The 23,471-nt window shown below is 34.9% G+C and overlaps 2 protein-coding genes across 6 annotated transcripts in view; one reads left to right on the forward strand and one right to left on the reverse strand.

Moving 5' to 3' along the window:
• Window positions 1-23,471, forward strand: part of LOC112462068 — a 57,700-nt gene that overhangs the window by 28,559 nt on the left and 5,670 nt on the right. For 2 of the 4 annotated variants that reach the window (XM_025027620.1, XM_025027621.1), the window contains exon 1: window positions 21,323-21,398. The exons of 1 other annotated variant lie outside the window; for it this stretch is intronic. The gene's annotated coding sequence lies outside the window, so the exon portion shown is untranslated. Of the gene's footprint in view, window positions 1-21,319; window positions 21,399-23,471 lie in introns of those variants that run through there. One more of the 4 variants, XM_025027623.1, reaches the window with a different exon arrangement.
• On the reverse strand, window positions 454-21,716 carry LOC112462067 (putative ferric-chelate reductase 1 homolog). Of its 2 annotated transcripts, none has more exons than XM_025027617.1 (12): window positions 21,150-21,716; window positions 13,360-13,679; window positions 12,764-12,855; window positions 10,669-10,828; window positions 5,909-6,109; window positions 5,220-5,315; window positions 4,498-4,654; window positions 3,748-3,974; window positions 2,664-2,904; window positions 2,241-2,353; window positions 1,779-1,892; window positions 454-1,014 (listed from the first exon to the last, which is right to left on the reverse strand). In XM_025027617.1, the coding sequence occupies exons 1-12, from the start codon at window positions 21,163-21,165 to the stop codon at window positions 874-876; spliced, it is 1,878 nt and encodes a 625-aa protein (XP_024883385.1). In that variant the 5' UTR covers window positions 21,166-21,716; the 3' UTR covers window positions 454-873. The 2 variants fall into 2 exon arrangements, with proteins under 2 accessions (XP_024883385.1, XP_024883387.1); XM_025027619.1 differs by lacking the exon at window positions 21,150-21,716 and adding an exon at window positions 20,837-20,949 and having other exon boundaries at window positions 874-1,014.

Here is a 23,471-nt window from a genome sequence, read left to right on the forward strand (position 1 = left end):
TGTTATTGTCAAGTATAATCATGAGTTAATGAAGATTATTGTATATGTATATAGGAAAGTTATGTTTTCTGTAAATATAAAAATTATTACAATATATCGCAAATGACTTTTTTGAATTTAGAACGGATGTTATTATAATTATTATACAAACAGGTTTCGATGCGTCCATTGTAAGAGGGTTATGTTACGCATTTACGTATAGTAATATTAATTATGCTCATTGCTTTCAGAGATGTAGTATACCTACGTTAGCATTATCCATAGAAAGATACAAAATATCAGGCAACTCTGGTGTCTAAAAATAATCTTTATACGATAAAATCCTAAAATTTTAAAAAATACAATTTTTTTTTTTTTAAATACGCTATAAGTTGGACTAATGGCAGTTTTCTACAAAAAATGTTAGAATCAAGTTTACCAGGATATTAACAGTAAAACAGTAAAAACTCTGTGTATAGTCTCAGAATATTCGTTTAATAATAATGAAGCAATAATGAATACTTAATGTAAGTATTAATCTTAATATCTTCCAAGTAAGTTAAAAAATGTTATATATACAGAAACGTACTTTAATTATGATATATTGATACATAATTAAAATGGAGATTCGCGAATTTTCCAGGGAAACCTAGAAAAAGAGTATAAAAACAATCGTCAGTGATATCTTCGTCGTCGCACATTGTAGTGGCGCGATTTGCATCTTCACACGAATAGGATTTATACATGTTCCTCGTGTTAATTTGCATACAGAAAGTCGCGCCGGGAATATATCATCACTGCGACGCGACGGCTGCGACGTTCCCCATTCGGACGGAATCCTCCGCTCGACTATCGCGGTGGTGACGAATATTTCCATGGCGTTGATTAGCGGCCTTAGTAATTCGAGATAGTGTTGGTGAAGGTGGCCCACGTTTCCTCGATGGGTGCCAGCACGGTGATCACTATGAGGACTGCGGCGAACGCGACGATAACCACAAAGTACACACCGAAAATGAACTTCCGCATACCGGAGTGCTGTCGGGGAAAATATTCAAAATTAGACTTTGTTTGCGCACTGATATCTGTTTGTGCACTGAATTAATATTTTTCGACGCGATACCGTCCCTCAGCATTGATTTGCATAACTTATCGCAAATTTATCCGAAAGACACAAGATATTTATATCTATACAAATCCCTTCGAATTTTCTTACTATTTTCTTACTATTTTCGATTGTTTTAATCAAAACCACACTGAGAGAAAAATCCAGGTTTAAATCGTTCGAAAATTAACAAACGGATTAAATCCGATAACTTTCAATCGGAATTACAAAAAGCCTATCAAGGCCAAAATAATGTCCGATATCTGGATATCATTAATCGGACATTGTTTTGGCCTTGATCGGCTTATTATAATTCCGATTGAAAGTTATCGGATTACCCGTTTTTTAATTTTCGAACGATTTTATTTCTCTCAGTGCAATATAATGTGAGTATTTTATTTATAAAAATATGTGCATTTATGCAATTGTAAAATATCGATCGACTAATCATTTTTAACGCGTGGAATATGCTTTTCATTATATGTTGTAAAAAAAAATGCGGATTTTACGATTATTATTGTTGAACTTTACAACATTTATAAAGAATATATATTGAAAAATGCAACTATCGTTAACAGTACTATTTCTTTCGTCTATCTGTATCTCATTTCCAATTTTATAAATGTCTCACGGCGCGGATTGACACACATTAAAAGACGGGGCTCGATCATGTCACTCTTATTTTAGAAAATCTTACTGGAGCGTCTCGTCTCGCATCTGGATGCACCATTGATCCGCGAGAATGCATGTCTTTCATTGGGAATGAATTCACTCTCTGACTGGCTTGTCTGTCAGAAGCACATCCAAGGAACTGCAATAGAAGCAAAAGTGTCACAAATACAACCAGAATCGGAATTATAAGTCTCGAGTGATTGTTATTTGACATTGACATACATTTCGTTAAATATCAGATTACTTGTTCTTTCCTAAGATACTTTTTTCTAAGACAAAATTCAATTTTTAGGTGATTTCCATTTTTTACGTGAAAATGATATAAAATAACTGATATTATTGATCGTTCAATATTGATATCAAAATTGTGGTTTTTGTGTACGTTTGCATTAATAAATTGCTCGATTACATTTATTCGCGATTTTCTCGCAAATTTCTCGAGATTTTTAGTTTTTTTGCATGAACTTTGCAAATAAAAAATCCTTACTGTGAGAATGAGGTGAGTTAAAACATGGAAGACCACGTATGCTGTGAGGATCCAATCGACCCAATCCGGAAGTTTAGCCTTGTTCAGTCGTACCGCGAAGAAAAGCGCGATTACTAAAAGAAATTTTTACGAGAAATTAATTCTAAAATATTAATTTGTCTCATAGATATTTGAAAAAATTGATATCTAATATATTAAGTTATCTTTTACCATCATACTAAATAATATGAGATTAAAGTGAACAAAAGTTTCCTTCTGTTTATTACTATAATAATTTTTTGACGTAAAGAAACTACAAGAGTAAAAAGTTTAAAACTTTAAAGAAGAAAACTCTTTAAATAACAAATAAATGAAGAAAATGCAATATCGAAAAACATAATACTGAAAATCAAAGTTCATTTACTGCTATATTCATAAACTTACAAGCGCATATCTTTGCCACGTTACCGACGAACCAGTGAGCCCAATTAAAAAGGGCTCTTCGTGGTGCGCCAGGATGTGGTCTCATAGCTGCCATGAAAGGCTGGATGAAGCATAGAATCGTGGTCGCCAGGCCGACCGAAGCGTGTATCGTCTCGGAACTCCACGTGCCCAATTCCACGAATATTAGCACGAAGGCTGCGATCGTCATCGACCACGTGAGTACCATGAAGAACCTGTGCCACTTGGGGAAAAAATTGATAAGCCTTTATTATAAAGAAAGACACGCGACGTAGAACGCTTTCTTTTTACACGATTTGAACGTTAATGACATACACTTTGAACGAAGAATGTCATTACGAAGAGTTCTAGTATTTCATTAACGATGCTAAGGATGTAAAGTTAATTATGCCGCGCAGAGAGTATTACAATAAAACGTGATAAGAGTAAAAAAATAACATAATAATTGTTCACCTCTTAATTGCACGACTTATTATTATTGTAAAATTCTAAAATAAATAAAATATAACATAAAAAAATTAATATTCAAAATAAACAACAATATATATAATATATATCTATATTGGTATAATACAACATATGTAATATAAACAACATAATATGCAATCTTTGTAAATTATTTTATTATTAAATTTTATTTGTAATTTAATTTATATATCTGAAATAAAAAAAATAGTTTTTTCTCTCCAATAAAAATGAATTAATTAAACTGACGAGGTTTCTAATCTGTTAATAAATGATAGCGAGATAGTGATTTAAAATTGAATGCGCGTGCTAAATAAAATAATTAAGTGTATTATATATTAAAATTTTAAATAATTTACTCATAAAATAAAAAGTTTATGTGAATTTATTTAACGAGACAATTATTTTTTTTACGAAATTAGCAGATTGTGATGAAATGCAGGAGTTAATTAGGTTAATTAATAAAGCATTCTTATTTTACGCTTTATAACTGCGATATTCAACGAGAATGAATAGAAAAGCATTGTATAATTTTGAGAGAGTACGGGAAGTGACGTTAAATGGAATATCCGCGCGAATTGTCTGAAAATTCCTCACTTACAGCGAACCAATGATCCTTTCCACACAACTGGGAGTTGACCCAGGTCTGTCTATAATATCTCGCGAGCAGCATCCCGATGGAGGCTGTGCCGATCCACGATGCCAGCATAAGCGCGCCATGAAGACGAATTAGTAGGTCAGTGGCTGCGGTCAATTCCCCAACGTCAGACAATCTCTTCGAGGTGCTGGTCCCAAGATAGGCGAGATTGTGAAAGTCAACGCCGTTTGCTACAAAAAAAAAGAGCAACGCGATATTTGTAAATCACTCGCATAAAAGTAGAAAGCAAACTTCCCGTATCTCGCGCAGATATTGTTGTATAACGCTATCTTTTAATCAATTCAATAATCGTCGCGCCAATAAGAAGTGTCAGAAAACGACCTGCCTGAATCGCATTTCATTCATGTTCCTGTTCGATCGAGCAGAAACATGAGGAAGCTATCAAATTTGCAGTTATCGCAACCTGCGACGAGAAAGTCGTAAAGTTCTTGCACACTTTTTGCTCTCGGCGAAAATACACGGGAAGAGAACTTTGCGAAGTCTCGCCAAAGGTTTCTTTTCTCTTTATTTAGAGAAGTGCGACGGCAAATTGTTATGTGATAAATCTGGCATTACCGCGGTTATTAAAAGTCACAAAACCTGTCTCCCCGATACAGTAATTACTAAATTAGTATAACATTACAATCTCCCGGTAAATTTTAATAACGCTAAAATTGTGTATTCCATGTAATTGTGTATTCGACTTATACGTACATCTCAGATCTTTGCCGGCGGCCACGAGGAGATGGTACGGAGTGTTGACAAGGTCATACGTACGTTCCTGAATGTTGGTGAGCTTTTCCCGTCGAAACTTGCAGTATATCTTGTCATTTTTGATCGAGGCGGTCTCCAGCTCGACCGCGCCTTCCGACTGTGGACACGCATCACGAATAAAGCAAGGTCGACAACTAGACGCAAATCTCGAGAACGAAGTCGGAATAATTCACGATGACACAATATACACTTAAATGATTCTTAAATGAATCACCATACTCCGCGGGAACATTCTTTCATCAGTTTACAATCGAGTCTGTCTTAGCGAGAAAATTGACTAAACGCATTTAAATAACGACATTAAATTTCGCGAAATTAATGAAACTTTAAATTTAAATTTTGTTAATCCTGTTAAATTAGATACTAGTATATTAATATGCTATTTCCGATGGACGACGCGCCGCGCCGTTAAGATCAGACTGTTAATGAGAGAGCTTATAGCGAGTGCCCCTTATACAAGCCTCGTAATTATTTGTAGGGTTCAAAGATTTACTGCATTATCGTAGTGGAAGCGACACCGCCGGCTACTGGCTAGCACAATAATTGGGATTTAATGGGCCAGACTCGTTGCCCGCGCGCGACAGAGAACAGGGCGAATTAATTAGTACAACGGTGCACCTATAGTCGGAGGAGGGCAGTGCGGCACAGTAAACGATACTCACCATCGTATAGCGCGTATTCCGCTTCCCGGAATTCCAAGACGTGTGTAACGCAATTTCGCCATTCTCGTTCGTGCACTCGACTACGCTGTCTTCACCCTGCGTTTACCATTTCGTGTATTATAATCATTACCACTTGGTTGTTGATCCCGTAATTACTCGCGTAATTAATTGCAAATACGTCGCATTAAGTTTGAAAACGATTTTAATTGCCAAGTAAATATTACACGTCCGACGACGTTCAATAAACTATCCTGCGCGACAAAGAAATCCTGTCGCGTCTGCGTAATGAAAATTTAAACGTGCATTAATTAATTAAGGATTAAAATACGTAAAAATTATTTAACTATCATCCAAGATATACTTATTGTGCGCTGACTGTATTTAAACATCTTTTAAAAAAACGGATATAACAGTTTTCGAAATCCGCAAAATTTCAGTAATTTTTTTTTTCTTTTTTTCAAAAGTAATTACGGCGAAGAAAGGTACTGAAAGGCGCAGACAAATATTGCAGCGAGATAATAGAAATCTCGAGAAGAGCCCGGCAAAAAAACGGCAGCGAGAAGTAACTTCACACACTTAATATAAAATACTTTTGCGGAGATTATGCAAGTTTCCGCTTAAATCGCACGAGAGTTTGAGAAGAAGCTGCGCGCGGGTACTTGCGAGCGCGCGCGGCGTCGCGCAATTACCATATTCTTATCGTCGGACAGGCCGACAGCGACGTATTTGGCATCCCCCCGCGCCTGCATCTCGAAATGATATTCGTCGCCCTGCACGATCACGGCCACCGCGGCGATGCAGTCCTTGGTTTTTATGCAGCCCGCGGGCGCGCCGAAGCAGTTCTTCGTGGTGTGGCAGCCCGTGTAGAACGGGTCCACCTCATCCTTCGTCTGCAACGAGAACACACACCTGGGAATGACGCGGGGAATTTACAGGCGGGAATGTCATTCGCGAGATGGTATCTCGTGCGGAACAACGCGGTTGCGGAGAGATTGCACAACGTTCTTCCGTCGTTTGATTTGAAATCGTGCCACGGCACGACGGATAAATGAGTGAAGTACGGATAAAGGGGTTTCGGATACAAGTATCGATCATCGGGAGAAGTCGCTCGGGAGAGTCGCTTACGCATTATCTTGGAAGCGTTTAACTTCGATATCGGGAGGAAGACATTCTCTATCACCGTTAAACAAGCCATGTAGGAAAGGTTATTTAAAGTGTTATATATCGTGAAATGGTCTCTCTCGTTGAACACATAAGATATATAACAAAATCTCGAGAGAAAATACAGATTAAATTTATATATACGGAACAGAATATATTAAATTGTAAAACTATAAAATATACAAGAAAGATGACTAAAGTTTCTATTATTCTCACTTAAATAATTAAAATTCTGAAGAGAGAATAAACTTTATTATAAACATAAAATGTAATTTACATGAAAAATAATTGTTGAAATTATTAGTTGCCTTTGGAAAAATTGAAAGTAATATTACTCTAGTAATTATAAGTGTTTATGTAACTTTCAATAAGAGACAAATATTGAGCTCTGTATTATTAGGTACAAACGAAACGTGATGATACTGTATACGTAGAGCGTATCTGTATAGTATGGAATTAAAATTATCGCGCGCGTTGCATTAACACTTGTCTATGACGCAAGCATATCCACGGTTATGACAACGATGTGAATATTAAACGTTTGTGCGTAGGATTACTCTTGTCGTAAGATTAAGAACACACATTTATTTCATAATACAATGGTTAGCACAACCTACATCTCTGTGAAATCTAGATACCATAAACAAAAAAGTGCATAAAAAAATAAATAGAAACAATATAACATTTTGCAAATTTTGAATAGGATATTACTGAACAGTACTCGAATAATTATACAATGATAAGTAGAATAATTATTGTATAATAATTATGTTATATGATTAATATATTTTGCATATTACCTTTTATATTATCTTTTATTCAATTTATAACAAAAAACAAATATTTCTATATATACTGATAAAAATAAAATAAATATTTTCGTATTTGTCTCAGAATTCCAAGACAACAGATATTTACAAAATATCTTAATTAAATATTGCACATACTATATAAATATCTATGAAATTATGACATTTCGAATTATAAATTACTGTATAAATAATATCCAGATAATACATAATTATCTGGATACATATTTAATACCTAAATAAATATTTAATGCAATTGTCTCTAATAAAGTTGAGCTATGTATGAATCAGCAAGAAATCATAATAAAGGAGACCTTATAGAGTAAATCGTGCGCAACAATTCGCGGGAGCGCAGCTCGGAGAGCTTTGAACGAAAAGGAAATCTGCGGCGAGAGAAAGAGAAGTTTGACGACCAGCCTTCAACTTAGATACGCTCTACGAAATCGTGCGTTTACGCTCCGGCGGCCTCGTTCGCCATTACCGCTCTTTGGTGTACTTTTACGCTTTTTATCATGAACGATCGAGCACCGTTTTCAAGGAAAGGCCACTTGGTCCGCACGGCAGGATGTAATTATTCAATGAATCTGTCGTACGTATTGTTTAACTAAGTCAAAAAGCAATTCATTTTCTACGGTAAAGTATATTCTCAATTCATTTTCAACGGAAAAGCGTTTTCGCAACAGCGATCGAGAGATTCTGAATGGCGAAGTTTTGTGTCGAGAAGCCTGACAATTTATAGAAATTGCAGAAGAAGCTCTTTCGCCTGATCATCTCATTTCCAAAGATCTGTAAACTACAAATGGATTCTACATATTATGGTATTTATACAATGCGCAAAGTTTGTGTAATATATACCTAAATGCAAGTATTACGAGTTATATCCGGGATTTGAAATTGTTAAGTTCAATAAATTTTATAAAAAATAAAATAAAAGAAAAATTGATGATAATTGTAATGACTTAAATTTGAAGATTTGGTATTAATTTGAAGATTTTTTCCTATGTTTTTTAAAAATACTGCATAGACTCTGGTAAGATTTCTCTCAAGTTTCTCTCAGAGATTTCTCTCTCAGGTTTTTTATAAATTTCTATTTCATATATTAAGGATTAACCCTGCACTGTGATCGCACCTCCTGTAACATTTTTTTCCTTTTTTTTTTAATATCATTAAGCATTTTTTTATACAAAAGACTTAAATATTTAAGTTTACTGCTTCTTAAAAAAAATGTTTATATACAGAGTGTCCCTGAACTCAGTACCACAACTGGTACAGCGGCTTTAGCACATGAAAACAAGTCGAAAATGTTCGACCTTTTCACACAGTGTTCACTTTTCAGACTGGTCAAAGTAGGATAATCCTTTAATGCTGCCGATGTCATTCACGGAACTCCAAACATTTGTCAAGAAGCTCGAAACAATTTATTAATTCGTCCTAGAAAGTATAATGTTAAAGTCGACGGAGGAATTTTTGAGCACCTTTTATAAAGCTTTAAACAAAATAAAGAACATTAAACAACATTTATTTCAATTTATGTTTTCTTACGAGATCAACTGCAATACTCTAATATAACTCCGAAACCGCGTTCAGATTCGGGCATATAATATGCTTATTAGACATTTCGACTTGTTTTCATGTGCTAAAGCCGCCGTACCAGTTTTGGCACTGAATTCAGAGACACCCTGTATTTCTATATTTATTATCTCATTTTATTATAAGATGAAGGAATATATATAATTTTTGAAATTAAACAAAATACAACGGAAAAAAATAAACTGCAGTGAATCTAGTGAACTGTATGCAACCGCGATGCAGGGTTTATAGAACTTTCCGCATTACAGGGAAGAATTTTGAAAAATATAATGCACTTGTAAGCTATGTTGCTTAAGATGCTTAACGCAACCTTTCCTTTTTCTATCTTTCTCTCTCTTTCTATCTAAAATTCAGAGTTTCCATTCGTTTTATTAACGGCGTCCGATAGATCCTCAACTGTTCTACTTGGCGATCCTCGAGCGAAAGATCAAATCCGTGGGAAACAAATAGCGAGTTATAAAAAATCCACGACACGAAATCGCGAACGGCCGCGGAAGTGAATGGTGAAAGTACATCAAGCATAAATTCCAGAACGTTGGTCGCGGTCGCGTGTTATACGTTTGTTGTACACGGTTTAAGGGCCGTGCATGTACATACGTAGAGATGCATAATTCATGCATCCGCGTGCGTCACGCGCCGCTATATTCGCCTCTCAAATTTTTTACTTTCTACGATATAGCATAGACCGACGTATTAGGTATGTGATACGAAAAATGAAAATTAACGAGGAGAAATACTTTTTATCGTATTAATTGAAACCTTTGAAACTTTTGTGCGCATATAAATGATAAAAACGGAAAGAGAATGATATTGAATCGCTTAATTTTTGACTTTTAATAGAATTTGCATTAAAAAGCACACTCTACTTTAATTAATTATACATTTTACGTTGTAAATGATGTTCGTCGCTCGTAGATGTGAGAATATAAGCATATTTTAATTGAATGTTGAAAATTGAATTCCACAAAACTGTAAAATGCAGATTTATGAGTGTGCTATTTCATTTCTCATTCGACATTAACGGCGGATACAATTACTTATTTATCTTTTGAATATAATACACTTGGAGCTGAAAATTTTCATTAACTAGAGTATCATTATAACCCATCCGTCCGAATGAGAATTGAAATGTATTTTAATTCGGCGCTCGTTTTAATCCGTTTGACCATAATATAACGAAACAATTCATTCAAAGCAAGTTATTATTTTTCAAGAAAATTTTAATAAATTTCTTCGTAGAAGATTAACAAGCAAACATCTTTCTATGTAATACGTATTCTCTTGAATATTTTTCAAGATACTACTCAGGATACAGGAGTGCTTCGAAATAAGCGAATCAAATTTCAATGAAGCGAAACGCTCCAATAAATTTTGCATCAATATTTCCTTGTAGAAAGAATCTTGTGATATTAGCTATTTTTATAACTAAATTTCAAATTGAAATTGAAGTTTACTTGAACTATTTTTAAATGAAAATTCCAATATTTTCATCTATTACCTCGATGAAGCATTGCGGAGAGTGCTTTATTTTTTATCGTTAATAACTCCAAAATTATACATGCCTCGATATTTTCGGAAGAAGGAGCAGTCGATATCAGGTAGAATAGCGAAAAAAACAAAAAAGAATAAGTGAGAATGGCGTTCTGGATGGATTTTGGAATATTCTGTATGTAACGAGCACAAGCTGAGTAAGCTCTTTGAATGCAGTTAACGAGAATTCTCTGTACTCGGCGTCTGGGTCGGCTGGCATGCATCCTACGAGCAATATTCGCAAAGCCACACCTATCAGGACTTACAGGCCGCTTACATCGTTTAACACGCTGTAATACCACCACGCGCATTTACCTTATAATGGTGACGGCGCGCGCGACAGGAAATATAATACTCACCGCGTAACTGACGGTGTGGCTGTAGTAGGGCGGCGTGGTGGTCCTGAAGGTAGTGACGGGTGTAGGTGGGGTCGATACCCTGATGGACCGCTTGTCAACGGTGACTCTGGGCGACTCCACGCCGACCCAGTACGTGCTGTAATCCTGAGCGAAGGTGGAGCTACGGAAGAAACAGAGGTCGACGAATCAAATATAAAGTGAAATCAACGAAAATAGCAGAAAATTGTTTTAGGGTATACAAAACCAATATTGTAGTCACATTTTCATGATATGTAGGTATTATGACAAAAAATGATATATTTTGTATTTTTATATTATACATGTACACAACCATTTCACACACATTTTTACTCATTTTTAATTAATTTTTTAAAATCATTAATTTTTTCAAAATTGTACGACTGTAATTTCACGTTTATATAATACGGAAAGAGTTAAATCTTAATTCATAATTTAATTCAGTGTCAAAAACTTTGAAATGATTTTGGATTCTAAAGCTCGAAATTACGAGTAAAAAATGTACGTATAATTAACGTACACATCAGTAATATTTATTCTGAGAAATTCCGATATTTATTAAAAGAAATTTTATTAAAATACGAAACGTGCTATACGTTTTTTGCACCTTTGAGTGAAAATGAGTTAATTACACAAAATAATTGCACGCGATTTAAAGCAAATTGGGAGAAATTTATTTTTCTGAAACTAAACATCTAACTTTCAAGAAATGGTGTTTAAATTTCTGCGCTTTCTTTTATTTGCTACATACTCTGGAATATATCAGAGTACTAAATGCTCGATATGTGATATAGGATACCCCGTAATATATCTTAATAAAAGTTTTATTATATCTTCTAGTAAGAGACTCATTTTTTCTAATTTCCGATTGTCCCTCATGAAAATTAAAATGGATGACCAGAAATAACAAAACATGAAAACAAACTTAATAATTATAAAGCCAATCCCCGAGTTTGGAAATTAGAAATACATAACGTTATATATAAAATCAATTTTTAATCTTTTTAAATCTCATTTCTCTTACGCAGAAGTTGCTAACGTTATACAACAAGATTATGAAACTCTTGACGTTTATTAATAGTGGGAGTCTCTATTCATGCAGGACTATTAGAGTACATCGAACTTCACTGCAAACTATGACGTTAAACGTGTTAAAAGTATTTCCACATAAATTCTCTTTATCGCTTTTTCGTTAGTACCGGTCGCGGCGAAATATAAATATCAGAATACAAAAGCGAGGAAATCCCAAACGGTACCGTAAAAACAAAATAACCCTCGAAATAAGTTACGAAGTTTTAACAGAGGGTCGCAGCTGCGCGTTCTATTAAACATGCGTCAGTAACTCCGGCATCGATTATTACGAGGAAAAGTTTATAAGGAATGTTTGGCGCGTTTCTCGCACCGTTATGCCCGCACGAGCGCGTTGAATTCCAAGCACGAGCCGCATCCGCGCGTACGGTAATACCTAATTGTGATTCATAAGTGTGATATGCTGCACCTCCACGTGTATGCGTGTGGATCTCTGTGTAGGTACATGTGCGTGCACACAACGGTTGAGATCAGACGCTGAAATCATGACTCAACAATTAAGCCGATTCCAGACGCTGATGTTTTTGTTCTAAAGTTTATAAGGTATTCAGAAGAAGAGGTCTTCGCAATTTCGCAACCTCGCGGAAATAACTAACTCTTACGGTCTTGACGCGGTTCTTGACGCGGCAACAAATATTCGAAACTGATAAATAAATTTTGTTATATTTATATTAATTAATTCCACATAGAGTAAAGTAAACCTATGATAATTCTCTTGAGAAAGAAATCTTTGGTATTGTTTGTTTGTTTGTTTGTTTGTATTGTTTTGTTTTTATAAATTACAAGTTGAATGACAGATATACTGAATTTACATTAATTTTTCAAATATGAGATGTTTTAGAAATCGTCAATGAATTTACTTTTATACTACATCAAGAAATTCTTCTGCGCGGAAAAACTCATTCGGCATTCGCTTAATTCAATGAAATTCTTCGTTAGGAAATCCTTGCGTGTTTGTCATTAAAATATCGTACATAACGATACTTACTTGAAGATGATGGTACCTTCGTAATCAACCGGAGCTTCCCAGTCGAATTCAAGATTGTGTTTCTTCTCAGTATTCGTATGAGTCACGCCATTCTAGACACAAGAAATAGGAAAAGTTTTTTTCGATAAAAAATTGCACATCATTTACGTTTACGAAACACCCTCGCAACCTTGAAGAAACTCAGATAAGAAAAGTTTGTTGCATAAAAATAGAACGCTTCAATACATCATATTACCAGGAATTGCGAAACCGTAGTACTAACGTCACAGAATATAGTTAAGAATAATAATTGTTACTGTTGTCGTAATATTTAGAAATAACAAATTTGAAAAATTTAATGCAACAATTAATTTTCTTCTTCGAGGTCTTCAACTCTTTAAGAACTTGAAAGGATTTATCCAAAACTCGAAAAGGTAAAATATGTATTAATTCTAATTCTAAAATGTAAATTAAAATACTTTTGCATTTCACTTTTCGATTATTTAATGTTCATAAACATTGTTTTTAAATGTATTCAAATCTTTTATTTTGGTTTGATTTAAAATATAACTACATTATAGAAAAGGAAGATTAAAATGATATAGTGCAGAGAGTACCTTTACACCTTGAGTGCATTCCACGATTCTTGCGAAATCGGGCAAGTTTGCGAATTCTCCCACATATTCGCCGGTGTCGATGTCCCTAGCGAGGATCATGAAGCCCTCGTATGCGAGACCTTCGGGACTTCCAAGGATCAGGCGGACCCTGTTTTGTCCCGCTGCGGGTAGTACCTGATAAGGTGGGTAGGACGATTGCAGGGAACTACCGGGATGACGTGGCATTAGATCGAAGCATGTCTGCGACGGTGCCCCACTGGGTAATCCCAGTACCTTTACGAGCAAGCCGATGACCAGAAACAGCAACGTCTTGAGCATTTCTGTAACGGAAAACGGGTCCCATAAAACAGTTAGAGAATAAACACAAAAACATGATATTTTTGTACACATACATAACACCAATAAATAAAAATATATAAAGGCTCTCTTGAATAAAATCAAATAACATTAACAAATTTTACAATGGCGTGGTAATTAGTGCGCTATATTTGTTATAATTTATTAAAATCTAGAACATTCAAATAAGATTGGCGTATACGTTTCGACCCTTCTATAGCGAATTAATTACCTGGCTCTTATATTGCCAAAATTAATGTTATTTGGGATATATAATTTTTTTTTTTTAATTAAAGTTGATTTTAAATTATTTGAAAAATTTGTTATTAAGAAGACAGTTAGTCTTTTTTTTTTAACGTTTTACACTAATATAATATTTATGTATAAACACTTTTTTACATTGTTAGTTAACTATTACTTAATAGTTATTTATGGCTACTTAACAATTTAAATTGTTGGCATTAGATTTGCAGTTAACTTTGATGTATAGCCATAACAAACGGGAAAAAGCGAATTACAATACGATTATTCTCTCGAGAGAAATAACGGTACAATCGGGAAATATCTGAATAAAAGAGCACATTTATTTAAACACAAATGCAGACAATACGCGGTGTGTTTAATGTTCTCCGTTCACGTCGATGTTGAATTTATCCGGTATGACGTAAACAGAAATGTGCATCTGGTAGCAATTCGCTGTCGCTTATCCATAATGCACGTCTTATTCCCTTGCTTGCATGTAATCTCATGTGTAAATTTCAATTTCAACAACCGCATTTGCATCAGTAATTGCTGAACAATCAGAAAGTGAAGACTTAATGATGACTTAATAATGACTCTCGTCTAGTTTTATTTATGTATGATCGTATAATTTTATTCAAATAAAATCAAGTCGCGACCTGCAAGGATGTTCAATCTATATGTCTTTTAACATTTCCTTTGCACCTACGTGTTGGTACAGTGATCTCACAATAATAGAACTAGATTCCAATATTATCCATAATCAGAGTTACAATCTTAATTATTTAGATATATTTATTAATTCTTTCTTCATTTCCCTTATCATACAAAAGATATATCTATTTTATATCTAGAGGTACGAAAAGAGAACTGTGTATCTCTCGAATACTTCTGATATATAGCATTGTAACGATAAAATTGATCGGATAAACTAGAGAAGCTTATATAAGTGAAAACCATCTACAATTTTTTCTTTTTTTACGTTAGGGTGTTAATTGTTAATTGTTCAATCATGTGAAGTATTAGAATGGATCGAGATAATAAGAGTTGTTATTGAGACACTAATGAGCGACCAAGTGGAGGCGCGAGAGAAGTGAATGACTCGAAGAAACGAGCGCGCTCGCTTGTGCACGGCCCACGCCTGAAAGAACTGACTTTCACCCTTTGGGAGTTTTACTCCTTACGAGATTCTTAGTTCACGCATTCCTAAACGCCCCACCACTATACTGAAATATTCCCCCATGCCTGCTGTTATGTAACGCCGACTGACCCTCGCCATTGAAATGCCACGCAGCCACGGTAATGCCTGCTGCAGCAACGTTCTCTCGTATAAGTATCGAAGTTGAAGCAACATCGCGTTAAAATCACTGCTTTGCATTACATATTCGCTGTTGAAATTCGTATTACTAAAATTACAATTTCCATGCAGCAGGATAATACTTCAATTTTGCACAAATTTGATTAATAAGTGAAATAATCAAAGGAAGAAGAATATGTAATATAATAATGTCTTAAATTTAAGACCCAAAATTAAGCGGATATCTAAAATGAAATAAATGTAAAAAATAATATTCTTTTGTATTAAGCAAGCAATTTGCATTTTGCAAAAGTGTTATTACCGCAAATATTTTTGCACATATTTTTGCAAGATTGTATCTTACTAGGAAGTTAGGTAGTCAGCAATAAAACATTCATTCTTTGCGTAACGTCCATGAGCTGTAAAATGTGCATATTCGAGGCAAATTGATCACTTGTGATAACTGTTGACCGCACTGTTTGGCACTTTTGCAACAACGACACACACGCGCGCGCGCGCGTACGCGCAGAGAGACACACGTATTCTGAATTAGCTGATTAGACCACCCGCAATATGTGTTGGTGTAAATTTATTGCAAGAAATTGTGGATGATTGGCCGGTCACGTGCATAGCTCTTGGTTCATTCATGAAGGAATTTGACTTTTCAACGACGATTTAAAACGATGCGTAATAACTGAGAGGAAGATTCTCAAGATGAACTTAAGATGAAGATTCTTAACAAAGATTGGAGAATCGCAGTTAATCAGCATACTAGCTGTATAATCAGTTATACTAGCTGTATAATCAGCTTACTAGTTATATAATACTGCAGTAGCTATTATAGTAACAGAGATGACTATTTTAAAATATAATCTCCACAGTATATCTTTGTAACAAGCTTTCGCACACGCATAACATAATTCTTCTTTAATGCTATGTCTAAAAATAAGATATATTAACATGAAATAAAATACAATAACATGATATTGCGAAAACGATATACAATTTTTTACCTATTTTTAGGGTGTCATTATTTACACAAACATATAAAAGAAATTACTAAATTTCTAGATTTCTATATTTTTTGCACAACAATATTATTGGTTTAAACAAACAACTTTTTAGTCTTTATGATACGAGTAAAAATCAATTACAGGTACTAGTACGTAATATTGGCCTCCTGTTACTTATTTTTTACTTCTCTGTCTATTCCATATTCACGTCATAATAAACGACACGTGGACACAAAAATCGATAATTGGGAAAGGCATTTGCAAAAAATACAATTATCTCGACAATGTAACAACCGTGAGTGAACTCAGGCAAATCGGATTTGTTCAAGATCAACATTACGGATGAATTTATTTTTTTGACAATGAGACGGAGTCCACAATTTGCAAACAGCTGCGACCGCTGCGAGGCATGTACACCTAAATACCAGTTACATGTACATCGAGAAATCAGGACGATTGGTTTTTTTAGCTGTAAAAAACCGTGACGATATCACGCATAAAAATCTAGTCGTCCGAGTCTCGTTTTTCATGTGACAGATCGGAGAAGAATTAAGATCGCGATAATCACGTGCGTGCCTAGAATTATCATATATCATTATTTCATTGTACAGTAGAGAACGAGCACAAGGCTTCGTTCTGCGGTTTACAATGCGTGTGTGACTCATCCGCGACGTCAAACGCGTACATACACATGCGGGCACGTACAACTCATTGACAGGCAGAACTCGCATGCACACAGATCTACCGCAGGATGACAGCATTTTCTTCCTGCGTGGTCCTTTGTGAGCGCACAGGAAATTCCCAACGCGAGTATACCTATATCCAAATGATTCGATAACAATTTATTGCGTACAAAAAAGATCATCGTTTTTTTATATTGTCGACTTTTCTATTATCGATATGTTGTGATGTGGTGTCAATATGTTAATCTTATAACTCCACACTTCCATTTTAACGCTTAGAAAATACATTGAAGTTGTTTATTAGCTATCACACAATTTATTTAAAAAAAAAAATCAATATTATGCTCGTACTTAATAAAAGTAAATTTTAAAAAATTTTCTTCTAAAAAAAAACAAAAAATTATTTAGTGCTTTGTTTGTCGTTCATAGACATTATGTAGATACTTGCGAGTTCTTGTATTTTAAGGTAAAAAGTCTACTTTATTTATCAGCAACTATGATGGCTGCGCATTTAAATAAAGTAGGTATCGAAACAATTGATGATAATGATAATTCTGTAATTTGGATTTAAAAAAAAATCAGTATTCCTCGTTCGTGTAAATTTTTCTTGTCTTTATTGTCGCTGCGTTATCTACGTTTGCAAAACGAAAAAGTTACGCGACATGTCTGGGCAATATATTCAAAGTGCGATCTTCTCAGTAGCGTATTTCTCTTTTGTTATGTAATGTGATCTTCACACGATGCACTTTCGCGTAGTCGTACATTTAGTTTGCTTAGCAAGTTACTACTAATCTGTCAGTTTGATGTCAAGATTACATCATGTTGTACAAAAAAAAACCGGCTAGCGCGCTAATATGTAACACTATATGACAAGTATAGTAATAATATAATATAAGACAGCTATTAAAAATTACATGTTGTACTAAATTAGAGGTAATTAATTACTAACAATTATAAATGTGTATCAACCGGACACAAGCAGATCCACCCAGACACACCCTAATATTCAAGTGCCTCTTAATTTAATTGCCTTTTAATTTCATAATACGAGAAGCTTTTAAAAAAATTATTATATTTGTCGTATTACGAAGTAAATAATAGCATAAAATAGAATGTTTTAAAAATATATTGAAAGAAATATCTTACACATATGCTTATATCTTTATATATTATTTATTTATTTAATTTTATTTATTAGTTTCCAGTTTAGCTATTTTTTTTATTTATGTTAAAATAGGTTTAATTTTTTTTTGTGTAACAGACTGGTGTTTTGCAAGCCGTAATAAAACGTGGCATTCCTAATGCAGTTCGGAGTTCTTTTAAGTTGGATGTGTATCGCGTCGTCGGGTAACTAGGTATTCATGACATGTTTCTTCGAATGAGATACATTTAATTGTATTCGCGCAACTTGCAAGTTTCTACTGCACTGAATGTCATCAGGCAAACAAAGTATCGTGCCCTCGTCTTCCGTGTTTGGTGAGCACATCGTCATGGTTACGTCGCCCCGCTGTCCTAGAATTTCCACGTCGAGCATTACTCTCGCGTCAGTACGCCCGGACCGCAAATTATTTTATCGGTTACGTAAGCCAGGGACCACCGAGTAAGAATTCAGGGAAACGCCATTCATCGCCGCCGCAATTATTCCTAACGGCCTCCCCTTTAATGAGCACAGCGCTCTCCTCAGCTCATCGATCTTACTCCGATTGTTTCGCTTTGTCTTACGTGCAGGTTGAGTTAACCGGTTAGACTTTAGAGCAATCAATGTCTAAAGATGGATATGTGGGCATGACATACATTGCTCTCGTGTCCGATTCTTTTTATTGTATATCTACAATCGAATAGCTTATTTTTACAAACAGATTTAAATCCATCACGTTTCTTAAAAATATCTTCGGAAAAATATGTATAGAAAACTTATAGAAATATTCTTTTTTAATAAACAATTTATTATTAATTAATTGCTTATTCGCAAATTGAACGACAGAAAAATTGAAATTTTTAATAATGTTTTTTCTATGCAGCAATAAAGCAAAGTTGTATGTTATTCATTTACATTCCACCAACGAATTATACGAGCACATAAAAAATTAGTAATGCGGAAATTGTCACGGAATAATGTTTTCTTACATGTCTACTAAATAAACTGTCTACGGTTATTTGGAATTGTAATTGAGAGTTAAACTGAAACAGTAAATTGATGTAACTTCGTATCTTATTATAATTCATAATAATTCAGTCAATTAATGAAAATGACTTATTCTCATGGACGGTAAAACCCAACAGTGAATCATCGTATGAATTATCCGTATTGCGCTAGAATAAGAAATAGCGTTCCCGTGTAATAAAATATATCGTCAAGAAGAATGGAACGATTTCTCCAAAGTCGATTAACTTTACCCGTCATTCAATTGTCTCTCTGTACCTCTTTCGGGATTATATCCTTGTATGTAAGAAAAGACACAGAAAAACCATTGCCCCATGATTAAAGTTAATCGAGATTGGAGAAATCAACCCTAGAGCGATCGAAGGGATCTAGGATCTAACGAATCCACTCGATCTTCCGCTTATCGTTGCGAAGGATCACGCTCCCACCGGCCACGACACACAATGACCCGGATAAAAGAAAAGCTGACTGGTAAATTCTTCCACGTTCATTTTACGTATAAAAAAATAACGGATATATACGTTTTAACGTCATGTTCAAAGAAATATATAAAATTCAACGAAATCTGTCACATTTCTCTCTCAAAACAGAGTATCTATAAATAACTCCAGTATTTTTATTGACTAGTTTATACATATTCTTACTAAAAAGAAAATATTAGGAATAATATATTTCAGCTAGTAACTTATTTATTTGTTTGTAGGAAAAACGATGTATTCAAGATAAAGTTATCTAAAATTAAAATGAGAAATTAACAATTAACTATGTCATTAAAATAACAATTTATATATATATATGTATATAACAGAAAACAAAGAGGATAAATAGTAATACAACTATTTATAAAACTGTTTATAATCACAAAATTAATCTCTACCTCGGAAGAGAGATTCGAATCATCGTCACGTTTATTCTCAGAATTCTAAAATAGACAGGAAGCAGCTGAACTTCTTCTGCATATTTCATACAAGCTTCTTTACAAATTTTTAAATAAATCTGTGTTTATTTTTATACACAAGTCATCTTCTAATCCACGAAATATGTTCGGGCGAAAGATTTTATCGCGCAAAATATTTTATCGTCCAAAAATACAGTTGTTCAATCATTGATGCAATCGATATATGTATATTCATGTCTTAATAGCTACAGATACTGACTGAGAGAACGTTGAAGTCTCAGGTCAATATTAGTTATTATTAATTAGACAGTTATGCTATACTTTAAAAGGACTTTTATATTTAGGTATAAGAATATATAAATTTAAAAGACTCGACACATAAAAACTTAATTCTTCTACCACACTTCTTCTACCACACTTAATGTTTTAACCATCGAGACATGATTTTCTTACCGTCTAGACATTAATTTGGTGAATTATCTTGTGATTTTTTAAATTGACTCCGCATAGAAAAGTAGAACAAATTTTTATTTTAATCGTAAGATTTTTTAAAGAACATAATCTCAATAAACATGAGACAGAAAATTAAAAAAATGTTTTAGCAGGAAAATTCGTTAACCCTTAGATGGTCCATGAATCATTATTTTTAAGAATAGGAACTGATATGGACAAGTGATGACAGTTTTAATACTGGTCTGATCTCATTAAAGGAAAACGGTACATGACCCAATTGGTTAGCAATATTGAAATGTACTGCGAAAAGGTCGTTGTCGATAACACGCCAGTATGCTTTTAGAAAAGGTAGTATCCCGAGAGCATAACTTGTTAAACAGCCGGGTCACATACCTGCTTTTTCCTCGATTCCGACCGGTCAATTACCCAGGAAGAATCAAATTCGCGCTCGCATTGCTTGTTCGCAGCAACTTTCAAAAATTATAAGTAGCAGTTTCACACACCCTCTAGCGTTACTTAAAATTAATTATTTACTTGGAGCTTTTATTAAAATTAATTAAAATTAAAAATATTATTTCCTTTTACGGAAGTCTTGTAATTTTAATAAATTTTTTCACGAAATCGCTCGTGGTACCGAAATCGACTGTATCCACCGAGGCTGAAATCCGCGTGTCCGCGACTATATACTCCAAGCGCGAGCACTCACCGGTCCTCATTTCCATTGCGAATGCAGATGCCTTCACCGGACGGCGTTTCACCGCGATGTAACGCGCGCCAAACAAATTCGAGGAGGTCACGTGTGCCGGCGCCGGGCGGTTCGATAACACGCGCGCACTAATTCCCAGTTGACGTCGAGACGGCGTCGTCCATCGATCGCGCCCCGCTCTCGATCGTGGGGTCCTTCGACGCTACGCGCGGACGCGTCCTTCCGCTCGAGCGGATCTCGATCGTCCTGGTAAGTATTCCTCACGGGAGAGAGATTCCGAAAAAAAACCGTGCACCTGTGTCGCCGCTTTTAAACGCCGCGACGAGAAGATCGAATCTGGACGAGGACTAGCGAAGACGCGCTGAATCGATCGTTCGCCGGGCGTGGATCTCGCGCGGCACTTGTTGATCTCGCGGCGGCATACTTCCGTCGGCAGCGTCGAGAACCACACCTTGCGAGAGACTGTACGAGAAGTACGGGCCGAGTTGAAAGGCCCTCGGCCGTGAGACCAGCTCAGGTCCGTAGTTACTCGCTGGTAGTACACATCGGCGAGTCACGCTACTCGACGAGAGTACTGCATATAAGTATGAGATACTACGTAAGCGTAAACCGATCGAGACCGAGAGACGCGCCAGCGTCTTGCACCGAGAATATTTAGCAATGACCTCGCGAGAGAGACATCGTGGCGACAGATAAATTTTGCAGGAAGAAGAAAGCTTCTTTGGAAATAATTAATTATCTTTTATAAAGAGGATTATACATTTATTTTAAATTGGAGACGTTCTAATTTCTTCCTTTTTCTTTTCCATAGATATTTTTATTTATCAAAGATATGCATATCTCTTGAATAATCGATAAATAAGTTTTAAGATAATTGTTTGCTACATTCTTTGTGTTTTCTTAATTCTATTTTTTTCCCTTTGATGTCTAAAAATATATTTTTTTCAAATACAGAAATATTTATCTTAAAAAATCGAGTCATAAATATATATACATATGCATACATAAACTAATAGTCAACATTTAGCTGAGAAAAAACTAAACGATAGTTGAAACTTTAGTTCTGTTAAATAAAAGAATATATATTATAAATAACATGTCTATGGATTATACTGTATCCTCTATAAATATCGAATAAACGTCTGCACTTGCTGACTCCTACCGGTCTAAATACATCTAAAAATTTAGATTTTTCTAAAGACGATTTTTTAATTCCACTTTCATCTATTCTATATATACATATATGTATATCTAAAATTTATTTATATGCTGTTCTATTTGCTGTTTCGCGTTGCTTTTTAATGACAGATATTTTGCCTTCTAAATTTACAAAATTATCGAGTGTTTTTCTCTGCAATGACGTCTTACTTCAACGACGCGACATCTTGTTTCAAACACCTGCTTTAAGCCGGCACTGAGTCATGACAAGAGAGAGGGACTAACGACTATGCCACCAAAACGGTACGACGCGGCGTACCGTACGTTCACCATTCGTCGTTCATCTCAGTTTTATCAACATATTTTTTTGTCTTTCTCTCTCTTTCTCTCTCTATCTTTCTCCCTTCCTTTCTATCTCTCTCTCTCGTACACTGTCAATGTCTCATTGTCGACCACAAAAGGAAAAAAAGAAAAAACTTAAACGGTATCGGACGATAAACGATTTCTTGAAATATTACCAGAATATTCAGATACAAATTGGTTTTTCTCTTAAGTGTTCTTAATGATATTTGCAAAATTAAATAATTGATAATTTTTAATATTCTTTTCTATTACTTTACGATTTACGTACACTACGATCATCTCCGACGAGCATAATTTGCATATTTCGCAGATTATACTTGCGTTAGTGCACGCTTTACGTCTCTACCGTAAATGAAGTCGTATATCAGCGTCATGAAAGTATTACGTGCATAATATTTGATTCTTAATTTTCTTTATCAGCGTGACTCGAGATAAAGCTGAACTTTAAAATGGCTAAGCCTTTCTTAACACATAGTATTAATTCGAGACCGAGAGATTTAAACGTGCGCGAAAAAAATCGCGCGGCTTAATGAGACTCTTTAAACGCGATTGGGATGCCACGAAGAGAAATTGCTCATATGCTTAACTAGATACGATTAGAGAATATCCTGTGCACTTTGTGCAGGTATGCGGTTTACTTTTACCGAACGATGTAAATTGATAAAACCGGTTCCCCGCCGGTTAGTGTTGCGTTCCAAGATGTACCGCTTATCCGCGTAACGCGGTTAAAGATTACTTTATCAACCCTTCGTCACTAAATTAGCAAACGTTAGATTTAGAAACTTTTATCTTATTTTTCAA

Source organism: Temnothorax curvispinosus, unplaced genomic scaffold (genome assembly GCF_003070985.1).
Source record: "Temnothorax curvispinosus isolate PA1 unplaced genomic scaffold, ASM307098v1 QBEX01011959.1, whole genome shotgun sequence".
Lineage (NCBI taxonomy): Eukaryota > Metazoa > Arthropoda > Insecta > Hymenoptera > Formicidae > Temnothorax > Temnothorax curvispinosus.

Excerpts from the sequence above, each read along its gene's own strand:
- LOC112462067 (XM_025027617.1), bottom strand. Across the intron at positions 1,893-2,240 it reads TAACTCACCTCATTCTCACA|TTCCTTGGATGTGCTTCTGA; the intron begins GTAAGGATTTTT and ends CTTCTATTGCAG. Across the intron at positions 1,015-1,778 it reads ATGCGAGACGAGACGCTCCA|CACTCCGGTATGCGGAAGTT; the intron begins GTAAGATTTTCT and ends TTTCCCCGACAG.